A 23,533-nucleotide genomic window follows, 5' to 3' on the forward strand; every position below is an offset into this window, starting at 1 on the left:
ACGTCAAGGACATTCAGTACCAAGTCACACGCAGACGTCCAGTGTGTGCGTCGCTATGCTAATTCTCTCCAATGCAGCAATTTGTTCTAAAATTAGAACAGCAACAACTTAACGGTGTTGGTCTGAGGGGAGCGTCGCCACGGGACAAGGTAGTTGAATTGGATGAGTCAACAGACACAGATGGTAGAAAAACGACTATGAAGGGCAACACAACACGGCGCCCCATGCCACATGTCAACGTGCAGGACAGACAGGACAGGACTGACAAGACAGGACAGAAGAGGAAATGGACATACGGTAGAAACTGGCCATAACGTAGTTTTGACAGCGGTCGCCAGTAAAGTCATTCGGACACCTGATGGAAGGAAACAAAACCACAAAAAGAGAGGGAGGAGGGAGTGAAAGAGAGAGAGAGCATGGGTGGGGGTGGGGGGGTATCGAGAGGAGAGGATATGCACAAGAGACGGGGAGGAGATGAAGGGAGAATGAGAGAGAGAGAGACAGAGAGCGAGAGAGAGAGACAAAGAAAGAGAGAAGCAGAAAAACACAGAGTTAGAACCGCAGCAACACCAGGGACAGTAGAAGCAGAGCGATCCCACTGGTGACACCACTGTGCTGCACACCACCCACGGCTTTGGTTGACCTGAGAGGGAGGAGGAGGAGGAGGAGGAGGGAAGGAAGGAAGGGAGGGGACTATAGAGGTAACCCGGTGACAACCGTGGCTCTGTTCTCAGCTGTGGGTGTCATGTGAACATACTTCTGTAAGGATTGGGCATGCGCAATCGTAACGGCTCAGTCTGCAAGCACCGCGGGCCGAAGTATCCATCCGGACATCTGGGGGAGGGAAGAGGAGAGGTACAACGTAATATGGAAAACATAGCAGTGAACTGTATACACGTTACAAGTGAAGACCCGATAGAGGTTATATTACAATATGCAATATTATAGTGGGGCAGAAACGTTCTTCTACCTGCGTCCGACTGCTTCAGTGTGCTAAACATTACAAAAACATTTCTAGGTTTTTGGTTTACTTGCTTAGTAAATTAATTGGGTTAGCAATCACTGTCGCTCGACAAGGGTGGAATGCCTCTTGCTGAACAGAAGACGGTTGACCAGGAGGGCGTCTTTTCCCCAACGGTTCTCTCTACCATCCTAGTTTTAGCTGTACCTTTTAACAATCAACAGTGCCGTGAGTTCAAACACATTAACACTTGCGGGAACATTTCCACTCACGAAGGCAACATTTCCACCCCACGCCAGCTCTTATGCAAACAGACTGTAGCAGTAGTACCCAACGGCATCTGTTGGTTAATAATCAGGAACTTGGACGCATCGAAAAATGAAAAATTGGGATTGAGGCATATAGCTGGATCGAACAACAGACCCTGTGGCACATGGACTCAATCTCAACATTAGGCAACTCTTGAAGCGCTGAAAACATCCGGATTCTGGAGTTAACCATCACTTCAATAACAAAACTGTGCCTCTGCATTGGATGGCACTTTATAAAACAGCCAGGGTAAAACATGGCTAGGCAGTGAGTAGGAGGGTACACTGTTCAAAAGACAGAAGCATCCCAGTCTCTCTTCCACGCCCTCCCTCTGAATAGATCAAATTTTGCGGATATTATGGCGTCAGTCCCCCCCACCCCACCACCCCCCACCCCCGTGCTGCAGACAGGCTTTAACTGACAGGTCAGAGGTCATGGAAACAATGTTGCCCTGATGGAGAGTGCCAGAGGGGTGGGCCTACATGATTTGATAGATTTTATTATAGGGTCATGGTTTTTCTGGTTGCCCAGCTCACCTGGGCTTATAAGACACTATTTTCAAAATAAAATAATAATCACTATAAATGCACACACACACATATACACACACACACACACACACATACACATACACACATACATACACATACACATACATACATACATACACACACACACACACACATAAAATAAACATACATGTATATGGCAGTGAAAAACAATTGTGGAAACAAACCAAAAAAATGTTTACAACGTACATGTGAGCTCAAGTGCCCCATGGGGAGGTGGTGGTGGGGGGGGGGGTCAACCCACAGGGACGAAAACAACCCCCACTAATCACACCATCCCCCTTGCTTTCTCTCTTTCTACCCTCTTGACCTCTTCCTTCTTCACATGGGGTTGCAAAAGAGCCCTCCATCTTTTGACTTGGGTCACGTGTAGAAGAGCAATCAGTCTGTTACATATTTTGAACTTTACTAAGAAAAACATTATTTTTTAAAGCAGGAGGCTCCACCGGCCTCCGCACTCCTCCTTACAGCAACCGCAGATATTGGCCATGACATTCCTTCCAATTTCTACCCGCCTGGTACGGGGGAGTGCATTTAATTGGGTCAAGACAGTTGACTCACAGAGTTACAGTGTCACGTCTCATGTTGGAAAGATCTGTTGAGTTTGCTCTCGACTCACCACAACCATATATCTGGGGACACCTGTCCACTTAATCAAAACGCCGCAGCGGCCCCTCTCGCGATCATTCTATTCTTCTCCGTTTGTCTCCTCTGCCTCCCTCATCAAATCAGGATGTGCAGTTCATTGAGCAGTGCCAGCATTTCACACTCTCTCTCCACCAACGGAGCCGCCAATCCAATAGAGGCAATTCCTCATGATTTAGGATATTTATAAAATGCCTCCCAGGAGTATTATGCTATTCCATGCCAAATTACCCATGCTGAGTGATATGTTAACCTGGGGAACACACAACAAAGGCTTCTGGAGAAGTGACAAAGAACAATGCTCTGTCACGGTAAAATCAACAAATGTTAAAATCTGTCCTCATAAAAGAACACACTGATAGAGCACATATTGTAACAAATCAATATCGGTTTGAGTGTTTAAACAGGATTAAATATATTCTGTCAACATAAACCAAGCAAGCCCATACACATAGCTGACTAGCATTTAGGCAAAACAAACCCCTTAGACTAAAAGACACAGTATTGAACCCAAAGGCAGTTAGCAGTCAGCTATCTGAAGAGTGTTCTCCTTAGCGAGTCCTGTATCCTTCGTGAAGAAAAATGGCCTGTTCAGTCTTCCATCTACAGTACCTCCAACCTATAGTGCAGAGCTCAACAGAGCTTGTGTACTCTATCCTGATTCATGCCATTCACTGTTCATGTCTGTGTTTTTTTTTGTCCCCGACTTGCAGGAATCCTTATCGAGCAGACATTGCTGATGTGGCCGATATTGTGTATTATGAAACCCGGCGCTTACATGTCAGGGAAATAATTACCCTCGGGGTCATTCGTTAAACTTTTCCTTCCCCGCTAAAATAACTTTATACTTCAAAGTGAAGGACATAAAAACAAGGCCAGCTGTCGGCTGGACTTGTTCAGATGGTGAGTAATACCCGCTGAAGCCTGGCCTATATTGAATGAGATGGCTTTGGGGGCAACAATTCCCCGCAGGCCTCCCCTGCATTATTCAACTTTTCTGGACCCGTGCCTCGACCCGGGAGTCAGTTAGCTGCTGCAATTGAATTATTGCTCCCTCCAATTTGTACACAGCTTATTGAATGGCTGTTGCAGCCACGCAGCACTACTTGCTGAACAGTGTTCCTGGGGCCAGCTGAACACACACACAGTGGCTGGCCAGTGGACCTCCGCGCCATTCTTCACCGTAGACCCAACGTGGAAGCATATGTGATATTTACATACGCTCACTATAATAGGATGTGATAACGTAATTATAGAGATGTAGAACACAACAGCCCCCCCCCCCACACACTCTTTCCCTGACACAAGCTGTGATATTGACCCAAACTGTTACTACGCAGGATGACCGCGCCGTAAACGTTCGCCTGTCCTGAGACTGCCGCAAAGACGACACCCAGTGTACAAAAGGCATGTACTCCGTGTACATTCTTGCATAGGCTGTTTTACCACAGCTGCTGCACACCTACACATGTCAAAGGCAAATCAACATGCTCACACTAGCATATAGCTAGTACATCCGGTACACACGCAAATCAGAATCTGATCCCGAGAAAAAGGTCAATCAGCTCCCCGTGGCCACTTCCACAATCAACAGAAAAACATTTATCTTCCAAAAACTAAAAATGTCCTTAAGCGCACTTGATTTAAAACCAGTGTTGTACATCTGACCCTCTTTTCAAAAGGTCTTGTGATGTAAGCAACGATCCTATTTAGCTCGCTAGAGGCCTCCGACTGGCGTAAATATTTGTTCCTTACACTACCAGTGAATCATGACATTTATAAAAAAGGCCTTTTCATGTGCGAGGCTCCTGCACGCCAAACGTGGGCTGAGAACGACGAGCAGACCACAATCTAGCCTCCTTATCAGCAACCAAAGTATACATGAAAGAGGCACAAACCCTTACAATAGACATCTGCACATACTGGCAATGCCTTCCTGTAATCCTCAGCTATGCCGGGCCTCCTGTAAGAGAGAGGGGGCTGGAAGGTGGATGGGAGGGGGGTGGGGGGGGGGATAAAGGGAGATTACAACCATACGAAGGGGATAGAGAAAAGGCCTCTGCTAAGAGAGGGTTAGAAAATCACTTGACATGACCGGAGTCTTGATCCTGCAATCGATCTGTCATTACAAGAGCACAAGGAGACAGCGGCTGAAAAACAAAAAGACAACTGTCCAAGTAGAATTCAAAATGTTGCCATGGGACGAGTTCAGAAATAGCGGCGAGGACTCACTTGCAGGAGAGCTGATTGATACCATGTATAAAGTAACAGTCGCCGCCGTTCACGCAGTAATCCTTCTCGGTGTCGTTGCATCTTCTGGCGTGGCCCGAGCCTGGCGATAGTGTGGTGGTTACTGTCGAGGAAGAAAGAGGGACATGTTAGCAACACAGACATAAGAGTACTATAGGCAGTTAGAGCTCTGTTACTGGAGTAGAGTACAATGTATATTCTGTCATCTAAATGATACTTGAAACTAAGACGGCTCCATTCGGGGGACTTAGGTAGAAGAGTAGAAACACAGTGCGGAACATGCTACAATATACACTAGCAGTCAAAGGTTTTTTCCAAGGGTTTTTCTGTATTTGGACTATTTTCTACATTGTAGAATAATATTGAAGACATAAACTATGAAATAACGCACATGGAATCATGAGGTAACAAAAAACAAAACAAAAAAGTGTGAAACAAATCAAATAAATACAATTTTTGATTCTTCAAAATAACCACCCTTTGCCTTCATGACAGCTTTGCACACTCTTGTCATTCTCTCAACCAGCTTCATGAGGAATGCTTTTCCAACAGTCTTGAAAGAGTTCCCACATATGCTTAGCACTTGTTGGCTGCTTTCTCTTCACTCTGGGGCCCAACTCATCCCAAGCCATCTCAATTGGGTTGAGGTTGGGTGATTGTGGAGGCCAGGTCATCTGATGCAGCACTCCATCACTCTCCTTCTTGGTCAAATAGCCCTTACACAGCCTGGAGGTCTGTTTTGGGTCATTGTCCTGTTGAAAAACAAATGATAGTCCCCCTAAGAGCAAACCAGATGGGATGGCATATTGCTGCAGAATGCGGATGTAGCCATGCTGGTTAAGTGTGCAATGAATTATAAATAAATCACAGTGTCACCAGCAAAGCACCCCCACACAGTCACACCTCCTCCTCCATGCTTCACTGTGGGAACCACAGATGCAGAGATCATATGTTTACATACACAGTATCACAAAACACAGTGGTTGGAACCAAAAATCTCAAATTTGGATTCACAGATTTCCACCAGTCTAATGTCCATTGTGTTTCTTGGCCCAAGCAAGTCTCTTCTTATTATTGATGTCCTTTAGTAGTGGTTTCTTTTCAGCAATTCGACCATGAAGGCCTGATTCACGCAGTCTCCTCTGAACAGTTGATGACGAGATGTGTCTGTTACTTGAACTCTGTGAAGAATTTATTTGGGCTTTAATCTGAAGTGTAGTTCTCTAATGAACTTGTCCTCTGCAGCAGAGGTAACTCTGGGTCTTCCTTTCCTAGGGCGGTCCTCATGAGAGCCAGTTTCATCATAGCGCTTGATGGTTTTTACAACTGCACTTGAAGAAACTTTCAAAGTTCTTGACATTTTCCAGATTACTTTAAGACATGAAGGTCAGTCAATGATGGACTGTTGTTTCTCTTTGCTTATTTGAGCTGTTCTTGCCATAATATGGACTTGGTCTTTTACCAAATAGTGCTATCTTCTGTATACCATCCCTACCTTGTCACAACACAATTGATTGGCTCAAACACATTAGGAAGGAAAGAAATCCCCAAAATGTACTTTTAACAAGGCACACCTGTTTGAATCGAAATGCATTCCAGGTGACTACCTCATGAACCTGGTTGAGAGAATGCCAAGAGCGCGTAAAGCCGTCACCAAGGCAAAGGGTGGCTACTTTGAAGAATCTCAACTATAAAACACATGTATTTGTTTAACACTGTTTTGGTTACTGCACGATTCTAATGGTTATTTCATAGTTTTGATGTCTTCACTATTATTCTACTATGTAGAAAACAGTAAAAAAATAAAAAATAAAGAAAAACCCTTGAATGAGTAAGTGCGTCCAAACTTTTGACTGGTACTGTGTATACTTGTACTGTATGCAATGAAGGCGCCATGACATAGACAGGTGCAGGAACTTTCCACTCCAGATGGCGTGGTCAACCAGTTGCTCTTTTGTGATTTTTTTATACACAATACAAGACATAAAACACTCACTTCTCATTCAATCACTCATCCTCCACATAAAACGGTCCCATCTTTCCTTCCAAGAATTACATTGTGTCTCTCAGTAGTGTTGACACGGACTCAAGACGCTCTCTGTGCAAAGATAAATATTTCCCCCCTGAAGAGCGTAGGAGTCCCTGTTTATCCCTTGATTCAGATCTCTGGAATGAAATGGCCTAAATGTCATGCCGACTAATCCTCCACTGTTATGTAAATAGTGCTAAGAGGTTTTGGGATGAGGCCTGAGGAGTGGCAGGACTGGGCAAGGAGAAGAGGGAGAAGAGGGAGGACTCCTCTGTCAAACGTTGGGATGTAGCCTCTGTACACTGAATAGATTTCAACCCCGCACCTTGCTGGGGTGTGACAACATGTTTATGTTTGCCAAAATTGGAGGTTGATTGACAAATACATACTTGTGAATGTGTAGCCTACTTCCGTACATACAGTATTGTTATGATATGGGGGGCACGGTTAGTGTTCAGACATAGACAAACACACCATCTAGGTAACACGTCCACACTCCATTCCCCCAGGGGGCAGCAGCAACCTTGTCTGGGTGCCGAGCCTGGTTGATAAGCACATCAGGTGATCGTCAGTCAGCGTCCCAGCTGGCAAGTCATGAGGCTGCTGGTTTTGTTTAGTTTGTTTTTGAGTTTTTAGTTTGGCCATGCCTTTTGTCATGTTTCCTTTTTTGTACATATTTATGTTTCATCACCATCTGAACAAATAATAATCCACTTGGACTGGCCGACCAAGAGGTTTAAGCTCGGTAAGCCCTTTAACTCGGTAAATTGCTGTCTCCTGGGCATATGTGCATCCAAGCCCTGTACAAAGCGAGTGCAACAATATCCGTAGGCTAGTAACGGGTTTTGTAAAACAGTACATTGGTATACATGCAATACTAACTCAATTCACTTATCAAAAGACCTACCCAAATTAAATTCCTGCTTGCAGTAACTTGATACATAGTCAATTCAGTTGGTGCTGTGGTGGCCATGGTGAAAACAATATTACACAACACACGCACCAGACACGCATGCATGCATGCACAAACGAACACACACACACACACACACAAAACACTGCTGCATCACATTTCGTCACGGTGTTGTCCACACGTTGACCTCATTCATTTCAGCTATTGATTTCAATGATCACTATTGGCATACATAGAGGGATACATAGGTAGAGGATGAGAAAGAAGGAGACGGAGAGAAAGACATTGCTGCCAACCTGACCTGTGATTGGTGTGATCAGTGTGTGATGAACAAGGCCGTTGCACATCTGTGGTCAACTAAACATCCATTTGAACTTAGCCCTGAATACGTTGCACATGTTCTGTTGGATAGCACATGTAACCTATTCTAAAGCAAAAAGACACATATTTGCAGGAACTGTTTTCAATAAATGGGGGGGGGGGGGATCTGCCAACTCAACAGGAATGCTTTTTCTCCGAAAGTGCACAAAGCTTTGCAAATACGTTCTTAGAAAGTGCACAAAGCATAGCAGAAACCTGTTGCAGCAAATCATACAGTAACAGATTCTGCGAAGGATAAATTGTACCTGTAGCCAACCCCCCCCCCCACATGGCAGGGAATCGGAAGAAAACATCCTAGAACAAAAGCACTGTACACTTTGCTAATAATAGTGTTCTCACAGCTCGCTCAATTCATACATGGAGAGACGCCCGTTGGCCCAGGTCCAGCTGTAGCAGAGTGTGTATAGTGCTGTCTGTCAGAGGAGCGAAGGTGCTCCCACCGTGCCAGGAAGGAGAGAGTTTACAGTACCCAGGCTCTACTACTTGTTTATTTGTGAGGGGAACTAATGACGTGGGTTAACCACTGCATATTAAACTTTAATTGTCGCAAGTGGGCGAAAGCACTTGTCTCTTAAAAGACAGCTTTGTTTTTTTAAATCACTCTCTCACACGCTCCCTCGTCTGTTTTATCAAATTATTCTCTTATTTCCTTGTCGACTTAAAGGCCCAGTGCAGTCAAAAGCTTCATTTGTCCTGTGTTTTATACATGCATTTCCACACTATGAGTTTGGAATAATACTGTGAGATTGTGAAAATTATGTTAATGCCCGTTTAGTGTAAGAGCTGTTGGAAAAGACTGCCAGAAATTTCAGCTTGTTTGGCTACGTGTTTAAAAAAAAAAAATTAAGTAACAATAACAAAGAGTTTCCCCTCCTTTCTGATAGTTGTCAGGTTACACATCCCTCCAATTAGGAGCCTCTCTCAGAGTACTCCCAGACAGTCCTAGCAAAATTGAGAAATTGCATTTAGCTAAGAAGCTTTTTATTATTTTACCATTTTAATTGAAAACAATCAATCACAGTAAGGTACTTCAACTGTTTTCCAGAAATGAATTGATATTGACATGAAGATGGCTGAATTACACTTTAGACTCTTCTGAGAGAGGATCTGAAATGTGTAATCGTGATTTACGAGAAAACATTTATTCGGACAAATAACTAACTGTTTTGTATGGTTACACAAACTGTGCTGTTCGGGGGAAGTGACTATAATGAATCAGACAGCGTGTGCATTTTGCACCGTACTGTGTCTGTGGAATAAATTCAGCGTCTGACTGAATTAGTGTAGAACACCAAATATGTCCTTGCCTACCTGTGATGATCACTGTAGACAGTTGAGTAATACTTCCTCTCACTTTAATACTTAACACTTTAATATTGTTAACGTCATCCAGGAGCGCTCCATTACTAACCCTTCTACAGACGACTAAACACCAATGGGATGTTTTATTAGTCGCAATGTTGGGTTATTGGATTGTAGGCGATTTAAGTGCCTTTGATAATCAGTGAAGGAAGAGAGCTCATTTCGCAAAAGCATGGAGAGAAAAAAGTTGACCTTTTCAGGTCTTGAAAATCTATTTCAAGTAGATTTAAGGCGCAGTGGTTAAGAGCCACCAGAGACTCTGGGTTCGCGCCCAGGCTCTGTCGTAACCGGCCGCGACCGGGAGGTCCGTGGGGCGACGCACAATTGACCTAGCGTCGTCCGGGTTAGGGAGGGTTTGGCCGGTAGGGATATCCTTGTCTCATCGCGCACTAGCGACTCCTGTGGCGGGCCGGGCACAGTGGGCGCTAACCAAGGTTGCCTGGTGCACGGTGTTTCCTCCGACACATTGGTGCGGCTGGCTTCCGGGTTGGATGCGAGCTGTGTTAAGAAGCAGTACGGCTTGGTTGGGTTGTGTATCGGAGGACGCATGACTTTCGACCTTCGTCTCTCCAGAGCCCGTACGGGAGTTGTAGCGATGAGACAAGATAGTAGCTACTAAAACAATTGGATACCACAAAATTGGGGAGAAAAAGCGGGTAAAACATTTTTTTATTTATTTAACTTGGCCACTCAGGAATATTCAATGTCGTCTTGGTAAGCAACTCCAGTTGAGATTTATCCTTGTGTTTTAGGTTGTTGTCCTGCTGAAATGCATCTCCCAGTGTCTGGTGGAAAGCAGACTGAACCAGGTTTTTGAACGATTTTGCCTGTGCTGAGCTCTATTCCGTTTATTTTTATCCTCCAAATCTCCCTAGTCCTTTCTGATGACAAGCATACCCATAACTTGAAAATATGAAGAGTGGTGCTAAGTGATGTGTTGTGTTTGCCTCAAACATAACGCTTTATATTCAGGGCATGAAGTTAATTTCTTTGCCATTTTTAATTTGCAGTTTTACTTTAGTGCTTTGTTGCAAACAGGATGCATGTTTTTTAAATATTTTTTATTCTGTACAGGAGTCCTTTTCACTTTGTAATTTAAGTTAGTATTGTGGAGCGACTACAATGTTGTTGATCCATCCTCAGAGTTTAATAGCTGTGATAGGAGAAAACAAAGTGTTTTAAAGCCACTTATTGGCCCCATGATGAAATCCCTAAGCGGTTTCTTTCCTGTACGGCAACTGAGTTATGCATCTTTGTAGTGACTGGGTGGATTGATACACCATTCATGCTCAAAGGGATATTCAATGTCGGTTATTTGTTGTGTACCCATCTACCAATAGGTGCCCTTCCTTGTGAAGCATTGGAAAACCTCCCAGGTCTTTGTGGTTGAAAATGTGTTTGAAATTCACTACTCTATTGAGGGACCTTACAGATAATTGTATGTGTGGGGTACAGAGATTAGGTAGTCCATCAATCATATTTAACACTATTATTGCACACAGAGTGAGTCCATGCAACTTATTATGTGACTTGTTAAACACATTTTTACTCCTGAACATATTTATGCTTTCCATAACAAAGGGTTTGAATACTTATTGACTCAAGACATTTCAGCTTTTCATTTGTTATTAATAAAAAAACATAATTCCACTTTAACATTATAGGGTGTGTAGGCCAGTGACCCCCCCCCCCCCCCAAAAAAAAATTCTACATGTAATATATTTTATATTTTAAACAACAAAATGTGGAAAAAGTCAAGGGGTGTGAATACTTTCTGAAGGCACTGTATTGTTTATAGAGTATATCAACATGTCTGACAATATCATCATTTTGGGGATTTTAAATCCATTGATCTTGCAATTCAGCTATTCAATACAACCATTCAGTACCTTCAGGGAAAAGGAACCGGAATCAATACTAAATCTGGGTGTTATTTTAGAAAAATGTTCAAGGTGCCTTTAGGTCTCTGAAATGGTGGTTATGGTTATAGCTCAGTAACAGTATGGTGAGGCTGAGGACAGGTCTGTTCCTGTTCTGACCGCTACAGACAACCTGCCAGTGGTGCAGGGTTGAATATTGTACCAACCCACTATCCATACAACCAGAATTCTGACACGTTTTCCTGAGCTTGTCGACTGTACTGTGAATACCTGCTGAGGAAGCATGGTATTCACAGCGGCCTGTCTGAGGGAATGTTGAGCTCAGACAGCTCAATGCACAGAGAAAACCAACTGCTTCTCACGCATGTAAATAAAGTAGCATTCTCTTCAATGCCAACTGATGATCAAGACAGGGAGAAAGTGGACCACACTATTTTCCAACAAAACACAAGGAAATGGTGGGGGGGGGGGGACAATTCTCATTACCTAAGAAAGTTTGGATTGTAAGATATTCTCCCCTCTCTCTCTTTGCCTCTTGCGTGCTGTCGTCTTTTTAGCAGAAGACACTGACAGTGCTTTTATGTGCATTTATCCCCAGGAGGCAGTCCAGGAATGGGGCTGCTATAAATGGGTGACAAATGAGACGCTTCATCCTGATCACAGTGTCTAGTGCAGGCATATTCGACTCTTACCCTACGAGGTCCGGAGCCCGCTGTTTTCTGTTTCTACCTGATCATTAATTAAACGCACCGGATGTCCCAGGTCTAAATCAGTCCCTGATTAGAGGGGAATCACCCACCTGATGTCCCAGGTCTAAATGAACACATGCAGTGGAACTGGCTTCCAGGTCCAGAGTTGAGTTTGAGGGGTCTAGGAGATAGAAATAGGGAGCGTTCCCTCTCTGTACAGCATGCCCATATTGTTGGGTCAGTATCTCCTGTCTCACAGAACCATGGCTGGGTCAGAATGGTGTCCACTGGCCTTGGATCCCGTAGAGCCTGTGGCGGTTTACCAAGTCAGGGAGCAACTCCATTCTCATGTGCCTGGTTTCTCATGTTTCGTAGCCATGTGGCTGAGTAAGTCAACCCCATGACCACGTTAGTTCTCCCTTCAGCAGAGGTACATCCTGGTCCTGATCCTCCAACTCCAAGTAAAGGTCAGTTCCCCCGTCTAAGACTGGGTTCGATGATGTGCTCTCATTCCCGTAGGGTTATAGGTCAGTTTACCTGGTCTATTAACCTTAGGTTTCTTCTTCCCCAGTCGTGTGCCGACTGGATTTTCCACAGTGTTCTGAGCCCAGTGGTTTGGCCAACAGGCTTCACCACGGAGTTTGATGAATCCTTCATGGCCAGAGAACTGAAGAAGAAAAAAAGACTGGGGGTGCAAGAGGGGCCCATCTGGAAACCTTCATAAACACGTCTGTCTTTCCGCGCTCTCCATAGGGTTCTAAAGAAAGGCCGTAAAAATGAAAAGAGAGGTCCCTGTTCCGCTGCGTTTTGTTCTTCTCTTCTTCTCTCTTCCCGGAGGCTAGCCCTGTTCTGCACCTCTCAACACTAAACCATTGGGAGTAATTACAGTATATTCAAGTACATCAACAGGGTCCTCATCACTAGGGCCACACAGAGTCAGTGGAGGAATCTGAATTTTACCAACCCAGAAATTGTCTTGTGTAAAAAAAATATATATATATATATATACTGTATGGAAATGATTCCCAAATGCAAATACTGCTGTAAAGCAAGAATCAATACTAAGATGCAGACAATAACTGTAATTAAATATTCTCAGCAGCAGATTCCATAAGGCTCTGGTCATTACTCTTCTCCGTGAAAAGCATGAAGTAATTCAGTTATGTTTCGGGGAAGAGAGCTATTAAAGACGGAATAAGCAGCTAAGGACAAACATGTTTCTACGCAGCATAGCGAGACAACCAAAATCCTTAAAACACTAGGAAAGACTTGAGATGTCTAGTTTAGGTGGGACCCAGGTCAGATTATAGAAGTCACCAGTAGTCATCATAGCCTGCATCTTAACTGGAATGAACCAAGTCCAGGTCGTGGGAAAGAACATGGTTGGTAAGAGAAAAAGGTCTAAAAGTGCAAGCCCCAAGCGTCAACTGACAAATGTATCTCCAAAAACCCTGACATATTTTACAGCTAGTCAAGTCTATATACCAGCAGCAGAGTAGAAAGCCCTACATAAACCCCCTCCTCAGTCCTGGCTGGGAATTTCAGACATGTCTCTTGTTACAGCTGGGACTAGGATCTCTTATCACCTTGCTAGGGGTCAATTTATACTGCATGCATTCTTCCTGCATCGGTGTGGTTTCCATTATGTGTAACATCCCTGTTTTCTTTCCCCAGAGGGATTCGAGCAGTCTCTCCATTTCAGTCCTCACTGTGCATGGGTACATTTATTACGGGAAGATAAACAAATACATAATATGGTAGCTGCTGATAAAAAATATATATATATATATTTTTTAAGTAGAGTAGTTCACAAGATCATTTTGGTAGCAATGGTTCTCTTGTGAAACCGGGGTGCCCTGTGGTGCATCTCAATGATAATATGACTGGTTGCCAGTTTGGTGCTGGTCTGACGTGTGTTGAGAGCACGTGTGTTTGGGTACGTGGGTAAGGTTGAGGGACAGGAGATGAGCTGCATCTTCTTTGTCTCAAAGGCAGCGGTTCTAAAAAAAAAAAGGGTTTAACTGTTGTACTTTTGTTGGAATATCGGAGCTGCGAAGCTCAGCAAGACCATAACGCTCCAACAAACAGCGGCACTGACAGATCAAAAATCCCTTACGCAAACACTGCAAACACAAAATAGCGCGCTAACCAGCCACCCCCCCCCCCCCCCACCTCCCACACACAAACAAGGCTCGTAATCTATCGTGTGGGTCTTCGTACATTTCACAAGTTGAACCGAGTTCAATGAGACTGCTCCACCATCAACAGCCTGAGGGGTACTCGATCATTGTTTAGGCAAAAGGCCAGAACAGAACATTATCTCTACCAAGAATTTGAGAGACACATAAACAGAACATTACTAATGATAATTCACTAAAAGCCTGTTTCAAGAGGAAAGTGACCATCATTATTTCAAGGGCCATCCAGCTGGATAGAGAGAGACGGAGTGCTTGAAATATACAAAATGGAGTCCGTTCTGAACTTTATCCTAATCTCCCCTCTCATCATGTTTTCATTTATATTCTTGCCTCTTATTGCCCTTTCTCAACAGCATAGCTGATATGCCTGGTCTTGCCTGCCACAGTCATCTCTGCATTAAGAGGAAATCAAAGAGCGCCACAGCATGCGATTGCACAACAGCCAGTCATGTAAACAAGCAAAGTGAACATACTGAGGAGGAGGGGCTGGGTGCTGGCACTGTCAGGCAGCAGGGCAGGTTGGGTGTGCAGCAGAATGAGTATAGTCAGGCCAGGTGTTGGCTGCAGCAAAGGGCCTGCAGCGGAGAGGGATGGTCCCCAGAGTGTCCTACTTTCAGGAGGACCCAGGGGCCCCATTTGTGGTCCCCCCTGCCGTCCCTGCTCTGTTTGGTGTAGCTGTAGTGTATGACAGTGGATAACTCTCCTATTCCTCACCCTCCTCAGATCCAGGCCACCGGGGGTTTTGGAGCATGTGGATGTGGAACCCTGAGCTAGCACCCGGTGCGGCAGCAGGAGACAGGCACCCAGGCCCAGGATGAGGAGAAGGGTGGGAAGAAGCAAGAGGATGAACCTTCCGGCCCCGGAGCCCAGCCGGGTGCCTAGCCGGGGATTACCACACAACGCAGGGCAACCCAACCTGGTGCCACCCTCAGCCCCAACAGACAGCAGCACAGGGATTGGATACACACAGAAATCCATCCCATTGCCTGTTCAATGCACTGTCCCTTCCCACAGCAGCTTGCCCTGGTAACAGTGGTAGTAGAGCAGCAGGCTTTGCAACCCTGAACCAGATTCAAAATACTCCCATCTCTTTGTTAGATCCACTGGAGTTCCCATGAGAAAGTATCCCCTTCGTGCTTCCTGCGCAAGGAAGCGTGTCCGCTCTGGATCACACCTCGCCCATGCCTCAGCCCTCCGTCCCTCCCAAATACACGCACTGCCCACGCACTCTGGCGGCCATGAAATTGGACATCAGAGCACTGCTGCGTGGTAGCAGATGGTGCTGGTCCACTCCATGGCCAGAGGACAAACTAACAGTGGAGGGAGTCACTGAGCACAGAGAGGCCAAAGCAACCTGACCCAGCCCAGGAGCACCGTAACAACTCCAGCTCCTACTCCAGCCCCAACCAGATCCCAGCAGACCAAACACCAGGGGCCTCAGTTATCAACTATGAGTACATTTCGTACAAAATTCTGGCGTACGTGGAGGTTATAGGATTTGCAACATATACGTTTTCATTGATAAATCAGAGACATATTATATTTGTGCGGTCTTGAAAGAGCTACAACCCCGGATGGAAAATGCCCATCATCACCTTTTATGGTAACAAAAGCGCCCTCCATCACGTTTTATGATAACAAAAGCGCCCTCCATCACCTTTTATGGTAAGAAAAACACCCGCCATCTCCTTTTATTTTTTTATTTTTTATTTAACCTTTATTTAACCAGGTAGGCAAGTTGAGAACAAGTTCTCATTTACAATTGCGACCTGGCCAAGATAAAGCAAAGCAGTTCGACACATACAACGATACAGAGTTACACATGGAGTAAAACAAACATACAGTCAATAATACAGTATAAACAAGTCTATATACGATGTGAGCAAATGAGGTGAGATAAAGGAGGTAAAGGCAAAAAAAGGCCATGGTGGCAAAGTAAATACAATATAGCAAGTAAAACACTGGAATGGTAGTTTTGCAATGGAAGAATGTGCAAAGTAGAAATAAAAATAATGGGGTGCAAAGGAGCAAAATAAATACAGTAGGGAAAGAGGTAGTTGTTTGGGCTAAATTATAGGTGGGCTATGTACAGGTGCAGTAATCTGTGAGCTGCTCTGACAGTTGGTGCTTAAAGCTAGTGAGGGAGATAAGTGTTTCCAGTTTCAGAGATTTTTGTAGTTCCTTCCAGTCATTGGCAGCAGAGAACTAGAAGGAGAGGCGGCCAAAGAAAGAATTGGTTTTGGGGGTGACCAGAGAGATATACCTGCTGGAGCGCGTGCTACAGGTGGGTGATGCTATGGTGACCAGCGAGCTGAGATAAGGGGGGACTTTACCTAGCAGGGTCTTGTAGATGACATGGAGCCAGTGGGTTTGGCGATGAGTATGAAGCGAGGGCCAGCCATTTAGAGCGTACAGGTCGCAATGGTGGGTAGTATATGGTGCTTTGGTGACAAAACAGATTGCACTGTGATAAACTGCATCCAATTTGTTGAGTAGGGTATTGGAGGCTATTTTGTAAATGACATCGCCGAAGTCGAGGATTGGTAGGATGGTCAGTTTTACAAGGGTATGTTTGGCAGCATGAGTGAAGGATGCTTTGTTGCGAAATAGGAAGCCAATTCTAGATTTAACTTTGGATTGGAGATGTTTGATATGGGTCTGGAAGGAGAGTTTACAGTCTAACCAGACACCTAAGTATTTGTAGTTGTCCACGTATTCTAAGTCAGAGCCGTCCAGAGTAGTGATGTTGGACAGGCGGGCAGGTGCAGGTAGCGATCGTTTGAAGAGCATACATTTAGTTTTACTTGTATTTAAGAGCAATTGGAGGCCACGGAAGGAGAGTTGTATGGCATTGAAGCTTGCCTGGAGGGTTGTTAACACAGTGTCCAAAGAAGGGCCAGAAGTATACAGAATGGTGTCGTCTGCGTAGAGGTGGATCAGAGACTCACCAGCAGCAAGAGCGACCTCATTGATGTATACAGAGAAGAGAGTCGGTCCAAGAATTGAACCCTGTGGCACCCCCATAGAGACTGCCAGAGGTCCGGACAGCAGACCCTCCGATTTGACACACTGAACTCTATCAGAGAAGTAGTTGGTGAACCAGGCGAGGCAATCATTTGAGAAACCAAGGCTGTCGAGTCTGCCGATGAGGATGTGGTGATTGACAGAGTCGAAAGCCTTGGCCAGATCAATGAATACGGCTGCACAGTAATGTTTCTTATCGATGGCGGTTAAGATATCATTTAGGACCTTGAGCGTGGCTGAGGTGCACCCATGACCAGCTCTGAAACCAGATTGCATAGCAGAGAAGGTATGGTGAGATTCGAAATGGTCGGTAATCTGTTTGTTGACTTGGCTTTCGAAGACCTTAGAAAGGCATGGTAGGATAGATATAGGTCTGTAGCAGTTTGGGTCAAGAGTGTAGTCATCCCCCTTTGAAGAGGGGGATGACTGCAGCTGCTTTCCAATCTTTGGGAATCTCAGACGACACGAAAGAGAGGTTGAACAGGCTAGTAATAGGGGTGGCAACAATTTCGGCAGATAATTTTAGAAAGAGGGTCCAGATTGTCTAGCCCGGCTGATTTGTAGGGGTCCAGATTTTGCAGCTCTTTCAGAACATCAGCTGAACGGATTTGGGAGAAGGAGAAATGGGGAAGGCTTGGGCGAGTTGCTGTGGGGGGTGCAGTGCTGTTGACCGGGGTAGGAGTAGCCAGGTGGAAAGCATGGCCAGCCGTAGAAAAATGCTTATTGAAATTCTCAATTAAGGTGGATTTATCAGTGGTGACAGTGTTTCCTATCTTCAGTGCAGTGGGCAGCTGGGAGGAGGTGTTCTTATTCTCCATGGACTTTACAGTGTGTTGCAGGAAGCACATTTCTGCTTGAAAAAGCTAGCCTTGGCTTTTCTAACTGCCTGTGTATAATGGTTTCTGGCTTCCCTGAACAGCTGCATATCACGGGGGCTGTTCGATGCTAATGCAGAACGCCATAGGATGTTTTTGTGTTGGTTAAGGGCAGTCAGGTCTGGGGAGAACCAAGGGCTATATCTGTTCCTGGTTCTAAATTTCTTGAATGGGGCATGTTTATTTAAGATGGTTAGGAAGTTCTTTTTAAATATCCAGGCATCCTCTACTGACGGGATGAGATCAATATCCTTCCAGGATACCCCGGCCAGGTCGATTAGAAAGGCCTGCTCGCTGAAGTGTTTCAGGGAGCGTTTGACAGTGATGAGTGGAGGTCGTTTGACCGCTGACCCATTATGGATGCAGGCAATGAGGCAGTGATCGCTGAGATCTTGGTTGAAGACAGCAGAGGTGTATTTAGAGGGCAAGTTGGTTAGGATGATATCTATGAGGGTGCCCGTGTTTAAGGCTTTGGGGAGGTACCTGGTAGGTTCATTGATAATTTGTGTGAGATTGAGGGCATCAAGCTTAGATTGTAGGATGGCTGGGGTGTTAAGCATGTTCCAGTTTAGGTTGCCTAGCAGCACGAGCTCTGAAGATAGATGGGGGGCAATCAGTTCACATATGGTGTCCAGAGCACAGCTGGGGGCAGAGGGGGGTCTATAGCAGGCGGCAACAGTGAGAGACTTGTTTTTAGAGAGGTGGATTTTTTAAAGTAGAAGTTCAAATTGTTTGGGTACAGACCTGGATAGTAGGACAGAACTCTGCAGGCTATCTTTGCAGTAGATTGCAACACCGCCCCCTTTGGCAGTTCTATCTTGTCTGAAAATGTTGTAGTTTGGGATGAAAATGTCAATTTTTGGTGGTCTTCCTAAGCCAGGATTCAGACACAGCTAGAAGTCATCGTTACAGAAGTCATCAAAAGAGAGCGCCTGGGGAATAGGAGTGGAGCTAGGCACTGCAGGGCCTGGATTCACCTCTACATCGCCAGAGGAACAGAGGAGGAGTAGGATAAGGGTACGGTTAAAAGCAATAAGAATTGGTCGTCTAGAACGTCTGGAACAGAGAGTAAAAGGAGGTTTCTGGGGGCGATAAAATAGCTTCAAGGTATAATGTACAGACAAAGGTATGGTAGGATGTAAATACAGTGGAGGTAAACCTAGGTATTGAGTGATGATGAGAGAGATATTGTCTCTAGAAACATCATTGAAACCAGGAGATGTCATCGCATGTTTGGGTGGTGGAACTAATAGGTTGGATAAGGTATAGTGAGCAGGACTAGAGGCTCTACAGTGAAATAAGCCAATAAACACTAACCAGAACAGCAATGGACAAGGCATATTGACACTTTTTCCAAGGTGGCATAGCAGTTCAGACGTCTTTTGTCCTCGTCTTGTCGTGTCCTGTATATATATATATTTACAACTTTTTCACATACATTTTATTTTTATTTTCCATCAACTCATCTTCAAAACACTCTCCTGCAACCCGCCTCACCAATGTATATTTATAAAAAAGTATTATTTACCTCAGATCTGTAATCCTCCAAGAAGCTAGCCAGAAACTCCAAGAAGCTAGCCTGAAACTAGCCAGAAGCTAATCCAGAAGCTAGTTCAGAAGCTAGTTAGCTCCTTTACTGGCAAATCGTTAATATTCAGCTAACCACGGTTTGTGGTCATCAGCTATCCTTTAGCTCGAAAATCTATCGCCAGTTCTGTACGGCGCAGCGCGGCTCGGAACGGAACATACCGGACCAATTTTTCTCTCCATGTCCCTGGACATTCATACCCGGATCTCACAGCTAGCTAGCTGCTATCCGTGTGACCATCGGCCTTCATCAATTATTCCGGAGCTAGCAAGCTCCGTCAATCACTCCTGAGTTCCATCAATCACACCTGGGCTGCAGTCACCTATCCGGACCCGTTTTACTGCCTTCGCGGAGCCCCACCGGGCCTTCACAACTGGACTGCCGACGTTATCTACCCGAAGGAGTTATTCGGCCGGCTCCTCCGTCGCGACGTTACCTGAACGCCCATCTGCGGCCTGCTAACCGTTAGCTGTCTTACCGGCTGCTATCTGAATAGACAATCGGACAATTTTTTTATTATTATTTTTTTTAAATTATTTTTTAAATTATTATTATTATCTTTTCTTCTTGGGCCTCTATAACTATATCTATTGTTTTTATTTTTGTTGTTGTTGTGTGATTTGGATTAATCCCCTCTACCACACGGAACCCCACTAATCTACTGACGGAACGTAAGGGGTGGCTAACAGACCTCCATCCTATGCTAGCTTGCTACCGATGCCCTGGCTAGCTGTCTAAATCACCAACCAACCTCTCCACTCACCGGACCCTTTTGATCACTCGACTAAGCATGCCTATCCTTAATGTCAATATGTCTTGTCCATTTCTGTTCTGGTTAGTGTTTATTGGCTTATTTCACTGTAGAGCCTCTAGTCCTGCTCACTATACCTTATCCAACCTATTAGTTCCACCACCCACACATGCAATGACATCTCCTGGTTTCAACGATGTTTCTAGAGACAATATCTCTCTCTTCATCACTCAATACCTAGGTTTACCTCCACTGTATTCACATCCTACCATACATTTGTCTGTACATTATACCTTGATGCTATTTTATCGCCCCCAGAAACCTCCTTTTACTCTATGTTCCAGACGTTCCAGACGACCAATTCTCATAGCTTTTAGCCGTACCCTTATTCTACTCCTCCTATGTTCCTCTGGCGATGTAGAGGTGAATCCAGGCCCTGCAGTGCCTAGCTCCACTCCTATTCCCCAGGCGCTCTCTTTTGACGACTTCTGTAACCGTAATAGCCTTGGTTTCATGCATGTTAACATTAGAAGCCTCCTCCCTAAGTTTGTTCTATTCACTGCTTTAGCACACTCTGCCAACCCGGATGTTCTAGCTGTGTCTGAATCCTGGCTTAGGAAGACCACCAAAAATTCTGAAGTTTTAATTCCAAACTACAACATTTTCAGACAAGATAGAACTGCCAAAGGGGGCGGTGTTGCAATCTACTGCAAAGATAGCCTGCAGAGTTCTGTCCTACTATCCAGGTCTGTACCCAAACAATTTGAACTTCTACTTTTAAAAATCCACCTCTCTAAAAACAAGTCTCTCACCGTTGCCGCCTGCTATAGACCACCCTCTGCCCCCAGCTGTGCTCTGGACACCATATGTGAACTGATTGCCCCCCATCTATCTTCAGAGTTCGTGCTGCTAGGCGACCTAAACTGGAACATGCTTAACACCCCAGCCATCCTACAATCTAAACTTGATGCCCTCAATCTCACACAAATAATCAATGAACCTACCAGGTACCTCCCCAAAACCTTAAACACGGGCACCCTCATAGATATCATCCTAACCAACTTCCCCTCTAAATACACCTCTGCTGTCTTCAACCAAGATCTCAGCGATCACTGCCTCATTGCCTGCATCCGTAATGGGTCAGCGGTCAAACGACCTCCACTCATCACTGTAAAACGCTCCCTGAAACACTTCTGCGAGCAGGCCTTTCTAATCGACCTGGCCGGGGTATCCTGGAAGGATATTGATCTCATCCCGTCAGTAGAGGATGCCTGGATATTTTTTAAAAATGCCTTCCTAACCATCTTAAATAAACATGCCCCATTCAAGAAATTTAGAACCAGGAACAGATATAGCCCTTGGTTCTCCCCAGACCTGACTGCCCTTAACCAACACAAAAACATCCTATGGCGTTCTGCATTAGCATCGAACAGCCCCCGTGATATGCAGCTGTTCAGGGAAGCTAGAAATCATTATACACAGGCAGTTAGAAAAGCCAAGGCTAGCTTTTTCAAGCAGAAATTTGCTTCCTGCAACACTAACTCAAAAAAGTTCTGGGACACTGTAAAGTCCATGGAGAATAAGAACACCTCCTCCCAGCTGCCCACTGCACTGAAGATAGGAAACACTGTCACCACTGATAAATCCACCATAATTGAGAATTTCAATAAGCATTTTTCTACGGCTGGCCATGCTTTCCACCTGGCTACTCCTACCCCGGACAACAGCACTGCACCCCCAACAGCAACTCGCCCAAGCCTTCCCCATTTCTCCTTCTCCCAAATCCATTCAGCTGATGTTCTGAAAGAGCTGCAAAATCTGGACCCCTACAAATCAGCCGGGCTAGACAATCTGGACCCTTTCTTTCTAAAATTATCTGCCGAAATTGTTGCCACCCCTATTACTAGCCTGTTCAACCTCTCTTTCGTGTCGTCTGAGATTCCCAAAGATTGGAAAGCAGCTGCGGTCATCCCCCTCTTCAAAGGGGGGGACACTCTTGACCCAAACTGCTACAGACCTATATCTATCCTACCGTGCCTTTCTAAGGTCTTCGAAAGCCAAGTCAACAAACAGATTACCGACCATTTCGAATCTCACCATACCTTCTCTGCTATGCAATCTGGTTTCAGAGCTGGTCATGGGTGCACCTCAGCCACGCTCAAGGTCCTAAACGATATCTTAACCGCCATCGATAAGAAACATTACTGTGCAGCCGTATTCATTGATCTGGCCAAGGCTTTCGACTCTGTCAATCACCATATCCTCATCGGCAGACTCGACAGCCTTGGTTTCTCAAATGATTGCCTCGCCTGGTTCACCAACTACTTCTCTGATAGAGTTCAGTGTGTCAAGTCGGAGGGTCTGCTGTCCGGACCTCTGGCAGTCTCTATGGGGGTGCCACAGGGTTCAATTCTTGGACCGACTCTCTTCTCTGTATACATCAATGAGGTCGCTCTTGCTGCTGGTGAGTCCCTGATCCACCTCTACGCAGACGACACCATTCTGTATACTTCCGGCCCTTCTTTGGACACTGTGTTAACAACCCTCCAGGCAAGCTTCAATGCCATACAACTCTCCTTCCGTGGCCTCCAATTGCTCTTAAATACAAGTAAAACTAAATGCATGCTCTTCAACCGATCGCTACCTGCACCTACCCGCCTGTCCAACATCACTACTCTGGACGGCTCTGACTTAGAATACGTGGACAACTACAAATACTTAGGTGTCTGGTTAGACTGTAAACTCTCCTTCCAGACCCATATCAAACATCTCCAATCCAAAGTTAAATCTAGAATTGGCTTCCTATTTCGCAACAAAGCATCCTTCACTCATGCTGCCAAACATACCCTTGTAAAACTGACCATCCTACCAATCCTCGACTTTGGCGATGTCATTTACAAAATAGCCTCAAATACCCTACTCAACAAATTGGATGCAGTCTATCACAGTGCAATCCGTTTTATCACCAAAGCCCCATATACTACCCACCATTGCGACCTGTACGCTCTCGTTGGCTGGCCCTCGCTTCATACTCGTCGCCAAACCCACTGGCTCCATGTCATCTACAAGACCCTGCTAGGTAAAGTCCCCCCTTATCTCAGCTCGCTGG

At 45.1% G+C, this 23,533-nt stretch overlaps 1 protein-coding gene across 4 annotated transcripts in view; it reads right to left on the reverse strand.

Annotated features, from left to right (window-relative positions):
• The window catches only part of LOC109872824 (pro-neuregulin-2, membrane-bound isoform-like), a 116,875-nt gene that overhangs the window by 19,669 nt on the left and 73,673 nt on the right, over positions 1-23,533 (reverse strand). For 2 of the 4 annotated variants that reach the window (XM_031807881.1, XM_020464176.2), the window contains exons 4-5: positions 4,717-4,837; positions 297-355 (exon numbers count right to left, since the gene is read on the reverse strand). In XM_031807881.1, the coding sequence (XP_031663741.1) occupies positions 297-355; positions 4,717-4,837 (180 nt within the window). Of the gene's footprint in view, positions 1-296; positions 356-757; positions 835-4,716; positions 4,838-23,533 lie in introns of all 4 variants that reach the window. The other 2 variants (XM_031807882.1, XM_020464177.2) reach the window with 1 other exon arrangement.

This window comes from Oncorhynchus kisutch, linkage group LG28 (genome assembly GCF_002021735.2).
Source record: "Oncorhynchus kisutch isolate 150728-3 linkage group LG28, Okis_V2, whole genome shotgun sequence".
In the NCBI taxonomy this organism is placed as follows: Eukaryota; Metazoa; Chordata; class Actinopteri; order Salmoniformes; family Salmonidae; genus Oncorhynchus; species Oncorhynchus kisutch.